The sequence below is a fragment of the Crocuta crocuta genome, unplaced genomic scaffold (assembly GCF_008692635.1).
Source record: "Crocuta crocuta isolate KB4526 unplaced genomic scaffold, BGI_CrCroc_1.0 scaffold1097, whole genome shotgun sequence".
Classification (NCBI taxonomy): domain Eukaryota; kingdom Metazoa; phylum Chordata; class Mammalia; order Carnivora; family Hyaenidae; genus Crocuta; species Crocuta crocuta.
Window position 1 is genome coordinate 76,209 of NW_027532638.1, and position 12,631 is coordinate 88,839.

The window sequence follows — 12,631 nt, forward strand, 5'->3', positions numbered from 1 at the left end:
TGCCTCTTCTCCCGTTAATCTGTCTTTTGTTATTTTAATTTTTATGCCCTCAGTTACAGAACATAAGAAGGTAGAGGAAAATATTTTCCTCCCTGACATCACAAAATATAAAAAAATAATATATCATTTTAAAATTAACTGCCTGATACACATCTATGCTCTCTGTTTTATGGATGAAAACTCTTTAGTTACTTTAACATTTTTTTTAATGTGAAAGTAATTTCATGTCGCAATTTGATACAGAGAGAATAGAAATATAATTGAATCTCTGCTTTGGTGTGGCATGATTGATCAAATTTTACTTGTTAGAAGTTAAAGGAAATAGTTTGGAAGTTTCCTGTTGCCTTCACAACTCATTATCAAGAAGGCTTGTAAATCCTTACTCTTATTTCACATTTGGGAAAAACCTGTGGTCATTTCCGTGTTTACATGTTTTGTAAGATTTGGGGGTGAGGGGACATTGCAAGTTTTCTTGTGAAGCAATTAATGACATAACATAATAGCACTTCATTAATCATTTTCTCATTGATGTCCCGTGCATATATTATAGTGACATTTTATTACTTTTTTGTTACCTTCATTGAGGTCAATATTTCCTTCAAATACTAAGAATGTAAATCAGTTTCAAAGATACTATTTGATTCATGTCTCTTTGTTAATTGGAATATTAAAAACAAATCCAAGAATCCTATTCATTATTTCTATTCAGATTTTATCTGAAGAAAATACAATTTCAAAAATTTATATCCTCAGACTTACTGGGTCTTTTGGTCACATCTCATTAATTAATTTGCCTGACAGATTTTCTGTAATTGTTTTCTAATAGACAAATTCAAAGACGACAATGGAAGGTACTCTGTTTACACATCAGGGATCTATGATTTTCACTTGTTCTTCTTGACCAAGGCAAAATACCTTTCCAAAGTAGAGTTGAGTTCTATTAACTTTTTGAAAAGATTCTTTATATTGGGATTTTATATCCCTGAAAATACACCCCTTCAACAATAGGGGGCCTGCGGTGAGATGTGCAGCTGCGGTCACCACCTGGCTCTGCGCACACTTCAGGTTAGGGCATCACCGGCATCTTCACATCCTGCCCTGCACCGTGCGTGCATCAGACACCCATAAAGCAGCAGGGTCAGAAGCCATTTCTACACCAGGAGCCCATTCCTATACACAGGAATGGCTGTATTCCCAAAATAGCTCTGTCCCATGGCTTCGTCATTACCAATTGACATGAGAATTATGTCAGAGGATGTCAGACCAGTGGCGTCCCGAGATGGCAGGTCTCACTCAGGCGCGTGGCCCAGAGGATTCTTGGTTTTGTATGAGAAAGAATTCAAGAACAAGCCATGTAGATAAAGGGACAAAGATGCATTGAGTATAGAAGTAAGCAGTGATCTTTCCTCCCAGATCGGGAAGAGAACCCCCCCCCCTTTGCCTCCAACCAAGTTTTCATAATTAAAAATCCCCTCCTATAGGGAGGGGCTTACTCTTTAACTTTGGTTTATTACTTAAATTTTAATTAAGTTAAAATTAAGTTTAATTAAGTAACTAAATTACTTAAATTTTCTGTCATCTTAAGGTTGTGGAATTACCCACAAGGAGCAATCTGAAGAATGTCCAGTCTTTATGGCTTTTACTGCCTGAGGGAGTGGGGTCCTGAGCTTCTCCCTGACTTGGGCCTTGTGACTCTTTTTATGACCTGTTGACTTTTATGTTAAGGATTGGCATAAAACCAAAATGGCTTTATTTTGGTCACCTTGTCTGCCTAGTCTCCCTTCCCTAGGAAGTTGGAGTGGAAAAGAGAGTTTAGCCTCAACTAATTATGGATAAATTATTTTCTGGAAATTTTACAAACATACATGTTTATGTACACACACTGCTGGGATCCCTCCCAGGGTCCTTGAAGGTGGTGGTGTCAGTGATGGACATGAGGACTATGTATGATCAGTTTCCTGGTAAAGTCACCTCGGATGTTCCCCTGAGGCCACCGACACCAGTAAACATGTGCTGCTTATGACAAATTCAGCTTAAATATGATTCAAGAATTCTTCTTCCAGGCAAGATAGAATAGTTTTCAGAAGTCAAGAACTAGAAAAGCCATAAGGAACACCACAAATCATCTGTGTGAAACATCAGAGAGCTACTGAAGGAGCAAACACAAAAAATATGTATTCAGTGTCATATTTCATGGAACGAAGTGGTGGCTCAGTCGGTTAAGCCTTCGACTTCAGCTCAGGTCATGATCTCATGGTTCGTGATTTCGAGTCCCACATCAGACTCTGTGCTGAAGCTCAGAGCCTGGAGCCTGCTTCCAATTCTGTGTCTCCCTCTCCCTGTCCCTCCCCTGCTCAGTCTCTCTCTCTCAAAATAACAAATAAACATTAAAATATGTATATTCCATGGAATGAAGAAGTATGAAGTGAGTAGGAGTTTTTTCCCTGGAGAATTTGCTGATTCTCGATACAAGCAAGAAGCTGATAACTTATCTTTAGCTGCTTGAATGATTGATAGCAGGGAAAGGAAGAAAGGAAAAGCCCAGAAATGTGTCATGCTTGTATAGCTAATGTGATAGAAATGAGCTGAGGGCCTGACATACAGGGGAATTTCCCCCTACAGGTATTTGATAAGGCTTTAAGTTAAGTAGAGAAGGAAATTTAAAAAGTTTGTCCAAAAGCTCTGAAAAACGCAGCTGACTTTTCAACAGTCTTGTGGTGCTGAGGAGTTGATTTAGTTTGCGACTAACCCAGAGGTTACTGTACTATTTCCTCAGTTGAAAGACGTTGAGGACTGTTATCCTGAAGAATAGGAGCAATGAGAGAGGACAGTCTTTTCCAACATGGCAGCTCTGTCTTCAGTCAGCTTGGGTCCTACCTGGATGAAGTGCTCAACATCGCACTCTGCCTTGCAAAACAGAAGGTGAGCCTTGTTCGGAGGAAGATATCAGCATCTGAAGCTAATAGGATTTCATAAGTTTTAAAATATATATCATCCAGCTCTGGGCACTGAATGGCTTAGAAGCAACATCTAGTAATTGGGATGCTAAGTGGTCCTGAGTCGTTGTCTGCAGCTATAGTCATTCTAATATAGCTGCCCCTTAGACAAAATGGGATAGCAGTCTGTGGGGCCCACTTATACACAGATTCTTTTTCAGTAAATACAGTCTGGTCCTGTGAATGTATTTTCTCCTTGTTATGATTTTTCCAACATTTTCTTTTCTCTAGTTTTATTATAAGAATACAGTGCATAGAGACACCTGGGTGGCTCAGTCGGTTAAGGGGCCAACATCGGCTCAGGTCATGATCCCATAGTTTGTGAGTTCGAGCCCCAAGTCGGGTTCTGTGCTGACAGCTCAAAGCCTGGAGTCTACTTTGGATTCAGTGTCTCCTTGTCTGCCCCTCCCCTGCTCATGCTCTGTCTCTCAAAAATAAATAAATCTTTAAAAAGAGTTTTTTTAAAGAATACAGTGTATAATATATATAACATATAAAATATGTATTAATGGATTATTTATGTTTTCTGTAAGGCTTCCAGTGGGAGGAAACAGTATCGATATACTATTTCATATGTTTTAGGCTATTAGTGGTAAAATTTCAGGGGGTCAGAAGTTTCGGGTGAATTTTTGACTGCACCTGGTGGCGCCCCCTAACCTCCAGCATTGTTCCCGCATCAACTGTACAAGAATACATCTTCCACTAAAAAAAGATTTCGGATGGTCAGCGAATCACAAACCAACAAAGTGTTCTAGAAGTTCTTTCCAAGCAGAAGAGAGGTATGCTAATGAGTCGATTTCTGAAAAATGAGTCTTCAGGGTAAGAAGGGAGGCTAGTGACTCTGGGTAATGGAGGAAAAATACAACAAACCTGGACAAGAGTGGGACGTCCATATGCATCAGCCAGGTTCCTACCACATTCTCTGTGAATCTCTCCAAGCCTGTTTCAATATCTATTACCTATGAAGATAATGAATCGCTTTCATGGGGCAATAGCGGTATTCATAGGATTATCGCGGGAATAATTCTTTCAAAGGACAGCAGGGCATCTGTCTGGATAATACATTCAGCAGACCCTTGCCCATTTCAGGCCCTGGAGAGGAGGGCATTACTTGGTAATTTCTATGTTTTAGGACTTCAAAAGCAATTTCAGTTCATATACACTTGGTCTATTCTGCAGAATTAATATTTATTTTTATTATATTTTCTTTAGTCCTTGCTTACTTTCTTTTAAACTGTAATTTTGTTCATTTAAATTACAACCTGTTGAAAGTAAAAAAGTTACAGCTTGTTTGAAAACATTGTAAAAATAATTCATACAATAGTACAATTTTGCCCTCACCACCCCATCCTTACCTCTATTCTGTCCAGAAGCAATCACTGCTATTAATTTCAAAAAATGTTTTAATATACACAAAATCTCATTTTTTTGTATCTTCGATTCTTTTCCAGTTTTTCTTCATGCCCTTCCTCCTTTTCTTCCTCAGGCTACTGCCCTCTGACTGTCTCCGGTTATTCATGCTAATTACCTAAGAAGTAGTCTTTGCTTTTAAATAATCTATTAGATTTTAAAATAAAGCTATTTTCTCGTGAGATTTCATACAGACAATACATTTTAAAAATCATGTTCACGGTGTTTTAAATCATTATTTTATAAAATTATGACCATGTTATGTCTATTTTTCTGCATTTTGTTTGCTCATTCAGCAATATCTCAGGAAAACATCTCTAAACCATTTGTTAGAGCCATCACTGCTTATTTTAGATGGATGAATATTTCCCGCTCTGTGACTATATTATTTGGTGAGTTTCCCATTAAAAGACTGTATTTTTCTCCATCTTCAGCCATTAAAACATTGTTACATCAACCATTATTGTCCATTTGTCCTTCTATACAATTAGATTTCTTTCTTTTTTTTTTTGGAAGTTTATTTACTTATTTTGAAAGAGAGAGCGAGAGCAGAAGGGAAGGAAAGAGAGAGGCGGGGAGAGAATCCCAAACAGGCTCTATGCTGTCAGCACAGAGCCCTGATACAGGACTCAAACTCACAAACCACGAGATTATGACCTGAGCCCAAATCAAGAGACAGATGCTTAACGGACTGAGCCACCCTGGGGCCTCTATTAGATTTCTATGAAAGAGAGTCCAAGAGAGACAGCACACGGTTGAGAAAATGTAGTATTTAGAGGTCATTGCCGTATTTTCCCCCCCCGGGAAGCCTGTAACACTTTGCATTTCCTCCAGTAATCTGTGAGTAACCTTTTCCCTTCATTCTCATCAGCAATAGACCTCAGTTCACCTTTTGCTTCCAGTCTGGTGAGTATGAAGAGTTTGATCATCACTGTCTTAATATATACTTCTCTATTTGAGAATTTGGTCATATTTTCTTATGTTGGCCATTTGGATTTGCTTAATTTCTACATTGTTAATTTCTGTAATGTGTCCTTTTCCTATTGAGCTATGGGGTGGGTCTTCAAATTTGTTAAAAACTTGTGTTTTTTTCCTACTTAATAGATCCTAATAATTTTTTCAGAATTATAAGTACACGTTTGTCAAATCTATTCATCTGGAAAAGAAATTGAAATAAGCCTACATATTATAGTATGTAAAAATAAATATATAGTATGGCTAGATTAAATATTGCAAATTAAAAAAAATTTAATCTTACAAGACCATCTATGCAATCTTGAGTTGAAGAAGGGCTTAGTAATTAAACCTAGAAAATTTCAAATCCATGAAAGATAAAGGATATTTTGACTCCATGTTAACTGACTCTATGTTAATTTTTAAAACTACTTTATGTAAAATTTATTACAAAACAAGTTAATAAAGCAGCATTCTTAAGATAAATACAGGTCTATTTAGAGAATTTACACATGAAATAAGGAATTCCTTCCTGATAGAAGTAATTGCATGCCTTTAGAGAACTCATGAATAGTTGGCAAAAGAAAAGAAATCCCAATTCAACAGCACAACATCAAACTTTCTTTGATAAGGTGCTTTAGTTCTCATTGTCATTACTTCTGTCTAGAAAAAGTTGAGGATTTTGTCCCTAGAGGAAGTTTGCTGAGCAAATCAAGAGCAGAGAGATCTCCTCTCTGTCTCTTCCCATTGGGTATGTGGTTAATTATTATAAACTGTAGGAGCAGAGTTTGTAGTTCAGTGTTTGAGATTCTGCCAGAGACCAGAACAAATACCAATATTGACAGAAGAAGGACAGCATACTTCGACCCATTTCTTGCAAAAGCAGATAGAAAAAAAACCTCTGCAAATAGCAGGTGATGCACTAATTCCAAAGAGGGTGATGCCAGAACACATTCTGGTCATCTGTGAATCTTCATCCTCATCTTCCAGTTAATTTTGAATGGAAACCTCATGACCCATATCAAGCATCACTAAAAGAAGTTGAATGAATTTCATCAAATCAGCCACACAACTAAATAACATATGAAGATGTCACTGTACCTGTGAACTTTAATTCTACTTGAGTTCAAGCCTTCTTGGACACAAAAATAAATTGATCTATCTCCAATGCCTAAAATGGAGGTAAGTCGAATAAGGTCAAAAATTACTAGGCTCATTAGTATTGCATTGAAATATACTTAAATACTTAGTATGCTGTAATACAATAATACACATATCTTGAGTATCATATTACTTATACTTGGTACAATTTGAGTGTTCTAAAGCACTCATTTCATGGACTGTTTATATTTCACGTCTCAGCAAAGACCAAACGATCTAGTAGGAAAAATATGATTCATTCCGCTTCAGCTTCTATGAACCCTTATATATAATGTTATTTTGAAAATGTTTGTAATCTCTATGGGAAGTAAGAACATTAAGGCAGGTCAGTCCTGGGTTCTGATCTTCAGTTTGCTACTAAGACCTTGGGCAAGGAACTTCTCCGAGCATATATGTTCAGTTTCTGATTACAAAATTAATCTATCCTGAGCAGGAGAAAATTTTAGCAAACTTCTTTGTATGTTATGCTAAGCCAAACTATAATGCATCAGCTGCATGAACAATTACTCCTAGTGTTCATCCTTATACCCCAGCAAGAAGATGGTATCTATGTGTATTTGTGAGCCTATCTCTTAGGCATATGAGATGATTTGAAAAACTTTAAAGGTAAACACTTTTTATACCGAAAGAAAATATCAACCTCATAATGTTACCAAGGGTAAAACTGACATCTGAAGCAGTGAACTGTCTTCCCCAACTATACGGCGACTTACTGGCAGATTTGGGACGAGAACTCTTGTTACCTCTCTTGTCTTGATCTTCTGTCCACACCGTAGCATACAGAGATGCTTCCAAGACTGTCAAACCTTATCTTTTCGGATGTTCAAGCTCAGATAGGAGACGAGAGAGTTCCACAGAGAGATGACCGATAGAAGGCCAACCAATATACAGGGTTAAAAAGCGATGACATGTGTTCACCTGGACAAGTATTCTGCTCTCTGGAGTAAGGCATTCTGAGAGCATCACAGATGAAGTTTGCCAATATCCCCCCAACAGCTTCTAAAATTCTCCTTCCAATGACTTCTGCTCCAACCCTGAAGTGCTCCCTTCTGCCCCCTGGCTAGTTCACATAATCAGAATGCTTTGCTTTGCTGCCTGATTGAGTGCTTGCTACTCAGAAAGAATCGCACACCCTTGAGATGCTCCTGGTGCAGCTTTATTCCAGGGCAGAGGAGTCTACTCCGCGGCCGTTAAGGTACCGGCCATGATGGCAAGCAAGTGGCCCGTGTGTCACCCATCAGGAGCGTGTCTGGTATAACTGCAGACATGCAGATAAGAACTTCTAGGTTTTTCTCTGTCTGTTTTACTTGATGACAAATACTGCAATCCTAATACTGAGAGCATGAGGCAGAATTGAAATTACGTAAAGCCTCTGGGAGGAGAGGTCAGCCGGGGTAGGATGGAGACGCTGTGTGTGTGTGTGTGGGGGGGAGTGTGGCTCAGGAGGGCCTCTGGCTGCACCAGCACCCGGAGATGGTGCCTGTAGGGGAAAGTCTGTGAGACTGAGGTGGGGGGGTGGGTGCGGGCAGGAAAATAATGAATTCTGAGACGATAAAAGTATATTATGAGTCAAATACACAGTAGCCTTAGACATAGCTACCAGGTTTCCTAAGGGCTGATCTACATTAGGAAACCCTGGGGAGCAAAGAAGACATTTTAAAAAATGAAGACATTCTAAAATCTTAGGAAGTATGCCATAAGACTTCATGTTAATTAAAAAAAAAAAACAAGCAATGGAAACATGGCATTAAGTAAAAATCCTGTGAGTTATAATTTATGTTTAGCTTTACGAAGTGGACGGGCTAGAGGAGCTTAGAACGTTAAGCCTCAAAGCCACGGAGAGGAATTGCATTTCCGTTCTATAACCTTCCAGTTTTTGAAAGATGGACAAGCTTCATGCACTGCTCAACTTTTGTTTTCACTTAATTACCCAATTACTTCAGAAATTTTATACTTGCTGCAAGTTGTGTGATTTTGAGGCATTTCAACCAGTTTCCTCGTTTCCTGTCGACACACTCCCTGTACTAATTTCCTGTGGCTGAATGTCCCCTATTGCAAAATTTTAATTCAGGTTCATGAGGTTCAGCCTGGAATTTATTGTATAGTTTGCCCTTTACAGCTTCTGTTGATGTGGAAGCACTAATAACCCAGAGCTCACCCCCTGGCACACACACCCACAAATACACACACCGGCCCCTCAGTTCACAGTCCAACTGTCCAGCAATTAAATCTGCTGATCCAACATGAAATATATTATAGTTATGTATTTATAAATAATTCCTCCCTAAGGGAATCCACCTTTTGCTACCACAAGGATTGACTTGAGTCTTTCTACTAAGTATCTAAAACAAGGTAATGGACTCATTAATGGAATGTGGACATGGCACAGTAACAACAGAAACAAAACGGGCACCTGCAAGTCACTCTCACAGTTCAGTAGGTTCCAGTTGAGGGAGAACTAGCGAGCTGAGTGTGTCCCAGCTCTGAGCTTTCGTGTTGTGCCTGCACCACAGCGAATTTCATCAGGAAGCACCCCGAGACCGAGCAGGGCACTTTACCACAATTCGAGTCTATGTGGTTGGAAATATGTAAAAAGCAAAGGTAAACTGCAGTTCTTTAATTATACTCAAAAGGCCCTCACTTTATAAAATAACCCAAGAGAATATTGCTGGAAATAACAATCTCCTTTGTCTCTTTACAGTGTCATTCACAAATGTTTTTAAAGGAAAATCTTCAAAAAATTTTTTAACTTTTATTTATTTTTGAGAGAGAGAGAGAGAGAGAGCAAGCTGGGGAGGAGCAGAGAGAGAGGGTAACACAGAATCCATTTCAGGCTCCAGGCTCTGAGTTGTCAGCACAGAGCCCAATTCGGGGCTAGAAACACAAAATGTGCGATCATGACCAGAGCCAAAGGTGGAGGCTTAACCAACTGAGCCACCCAAGAGCCACTAAAGAAGAATCATTTTTAGTCAGACCCGAGTTGACCATTGTTTTCAATCTTTTAGAAACAAAGTGCAATGTTTCCATGGAACAGTTACAAACAGATCACAAGAGAAAAAGCAAAGTTGATGTCTTGGAGTCAAAGCTTTCAGGCAAGAAAACTGAAAATCATATGCATGTTTATCATCTTTTCTTAATTCTAAAATACCATTAATTGCAAGAAAATGGGCTTTGGTTACGACAGCCAAAAACACCACCGTCTGAAACAGTCCTTTGAGGGGTTCCTGAGGGGCTCAGTGGGTTAAGCATCTAACTCTTGATCTCACCCCAGGTCTTGATTTCGCTAGGTGTGTAGTCTACTAACAGAGAAAAAAAAAACAAAACAAAGAAACAAACAGAGTTTTTTGAAAATTCTAAATACATGTGAAAGTGTGTTACCCATTGACGAAGAAGAAGAAGAAGGAACAACCAACTGTAGCAATTTGTGATGTGCTCTGGGCGAATTCTGCTTGGTGGGGGGAGCAAGCTCTGAAGACTGGCCCCCCATCCCCATGCTGCTTTCTCAACTTTCCCCAGTAGTTACTAAGCTCATATCTGTTCTGTGTCTTGATGCTTTAGTATCCTTTAAAAATATTTAATTATCTAGAACCAGTACAGGAAAGAAGGATGGTAAGACTCTCAGATGAGAGCAGAAGAGGGGATATTTTGGGGGGATGCATAGCCTATAAAATACATAAAGCGAAGTTAAATTACACATTGCTAACATTTTGATGAACAAGAATAATAATGAAAAATTTACATTCTGTTATTGATAAAGTTGCAAAATAATTGATAAAGTGTCCTGTTAAGAGTTTCGGCAGGTAAAACAGGCTTAATCACACCTGTAGGACATGCAGGGCTCTAAGGAGCCTCTGCCCAAAGCACGTCGGGCTTCCTGGATCACCATCACCCCCTCCTGAATGTGGTGGCTGTCTGGGTGGACCCAGCACTGTGCCAGGCAGTTGACACTAAAAATCACATGTGTACTTCCCAGTACATAGTTACTATGACCCCTGGTTTTCAGGTTGATGGTTTGGGAGTGAAGGAGGAAATGGGAAGCTGAGTTGTCAATGGACACAGTCATTTCTCATTCGCAACTTTAGGAAGTTTGGAATTCTACAAATCCTACAATTTTCCTCTTGGAGCACCTCAGAGACCTTGAATCAGTAAGCTCCTTTCATCCCGACTGCTCTGTTTCCAGGGGCCGGTGTTTAGACAGTGATGTGTGGCTATGTTTCACATCAAGACAGCCTAGAAAAGCATTATGATTTTCACTGTAGAAATGAAGAGACTGAAAGTCAGAGGGTCAGAAACATTCCCAAGGTAGTGTGACCAATTGGACAAGGTATGTCCTTGTTGGACTTCAAGTTCCTTGTTATTAAAAATTCTCATATGAATTCTGACCTTCTTAATGTAAAAGGATATAATTCCTTAAATTGAGTCTGATACCTTGCTAGGTATCGTCTACATTATTTCTTCGGGGTACGAGGGGTGATATAGAAAAAATTTTGACTACTTCGGGAATCTCACAGGCATTAGGAGAAATTAGAATAAATTCCAATGGCAGGAACTATGCCACCTTCTACCTAATAGTAGGTACCTAGGCCGAGAGAACTCAAGAATAATGAACCTGCAAAACAACAAAGCGTCGAAGGATAAATTCCATGAACGTGGAAACTGATGATATGCTATACAAAATCTTGAAATTCACTCTGCTAATAGGCTGTTACAAATATAGAAACACTTTTGAAATACTTGGAAAGATAAGCATTTATATTTTTATCAGTACATTTTTCACATTATTGATACCATCAGTCTGTAACTTAGGCAAATTATTAGCAAAGTATTTATGACCAATCGATGGCAAATAAATATGTAATTATTTATTAACTTAGTGACTTTCTATATTGCAGGGAACCAAGAGCTGAACCACCGATCATGAACGGGCTCAACACAAGCACCTCCGAAGAGTTCATCCTCTTAGGTTTCTCAGACCGACCATGGCTGGAGCTCCCGCTCTTCGTGGTCTTCCTGGTTTCCTATATCTTGACTATCTTTGGCAATCTGGCAATCATTCTCGTGTCTCATCTGGACCCCAAACTCCATACCCCCATGTACTTTTTTCTTACCAATCTGTCACTCCTGGACCTCTGCTACACCACAAGCACGGTTCCACAAATGCTGGTTAACATACGAAGTGCCAGGAAGGTCATTAGTTATGGCGGCTGTGTGGCCCAGCTCTTCATTTTCCTGGCCTTGGGTTCCACTGAATGTCTTCTCCTGGCCGTCATGTCCTTTGATAGGTTCGTCGCTATTTGCCGGCCTCTCCACTACTCAGTCATCATGCACCAGAGGCTGTGCCTCCAGCTGGCGGCCGCATCCTGGATTAGTGGCTTTGGCAACTCCGTGTTGCAGTCCACCTGGACCCTCCAGCTGCCGCTGTGTGGCCATAAAGAAGTGGATCACTTCTTCTGTGAGGTCCCTGCTCTGCTCAAGTTGTCTTGTGTGGACACAACAGCAAACGAGGCTGAACTATTCTTTATCAGTGTACTATTCCTTTTACTACCCCTGATGCTCATCCTGATATCGTATGCTTTTATTGTCCAAGCAGTGTTGAGAATCCAGTCTGCTGAAGGCCGGCGAAAGGCATTTGGCACATGTGGCTCCCATCTAATTGTGGTGTCACTGTTTTATGGCACTGCTATCTACATGTACCTGCAACCGCCATCCCCTGCCTCCAAGGACCGGGGCAAGATGGTGTCTCTCTTTTATGGGATCATCACACCCATGCTCAACCCCCTTATATACACACTTAGAAACAAAGATGTAAAGGGAGCATTTAAAAGGTTGATTGTGCGGGTCTTCTTAATCAAGAAATAGGAATGCCCAAACAGTAGGCTTTCTTAGATATTTTTCAATGCCGGGCTTCAACTCATGACCCTGAGATAAGACCTGAGCTGAGATCAAGAGACAGATTCTTAACCAGCTAGGCCAGCAGGTGCCCCTCAAATGGTATGCCTTCTGAAAGACTTAAGATTTGTGTATTTTAATAATTTAATTGTCTCTAAATTGCTTTATTCTCACTACTCTTAGAACTATTATGGTGATCTCTCTCAAATAAAATGTCATAG

General features: G+C 39.6%; 1 protein-coding gene across 1 annotated transcript; it reads left to right on the forward strand.

Moving 5' to 3' along the window:
• The first annotated feature begins 11,438 nt into the window (after positions 1-11,438).
• On the forward strand, positions 11,439-12,380 carry LOC144245260 (olfactory receptor 2B2). The gene has a single exon (XM_077780677.1). The coding sequence runs from the start codon at positions 11,439-11,441 to the stop codon at positions 12,378-12,380; it is 942 nt and encodes a 313-aa protein (XP_077636803.1).
• The last annotated feature ends 251 nt before the right edge of the window (positions 12,381-12,631 follow it).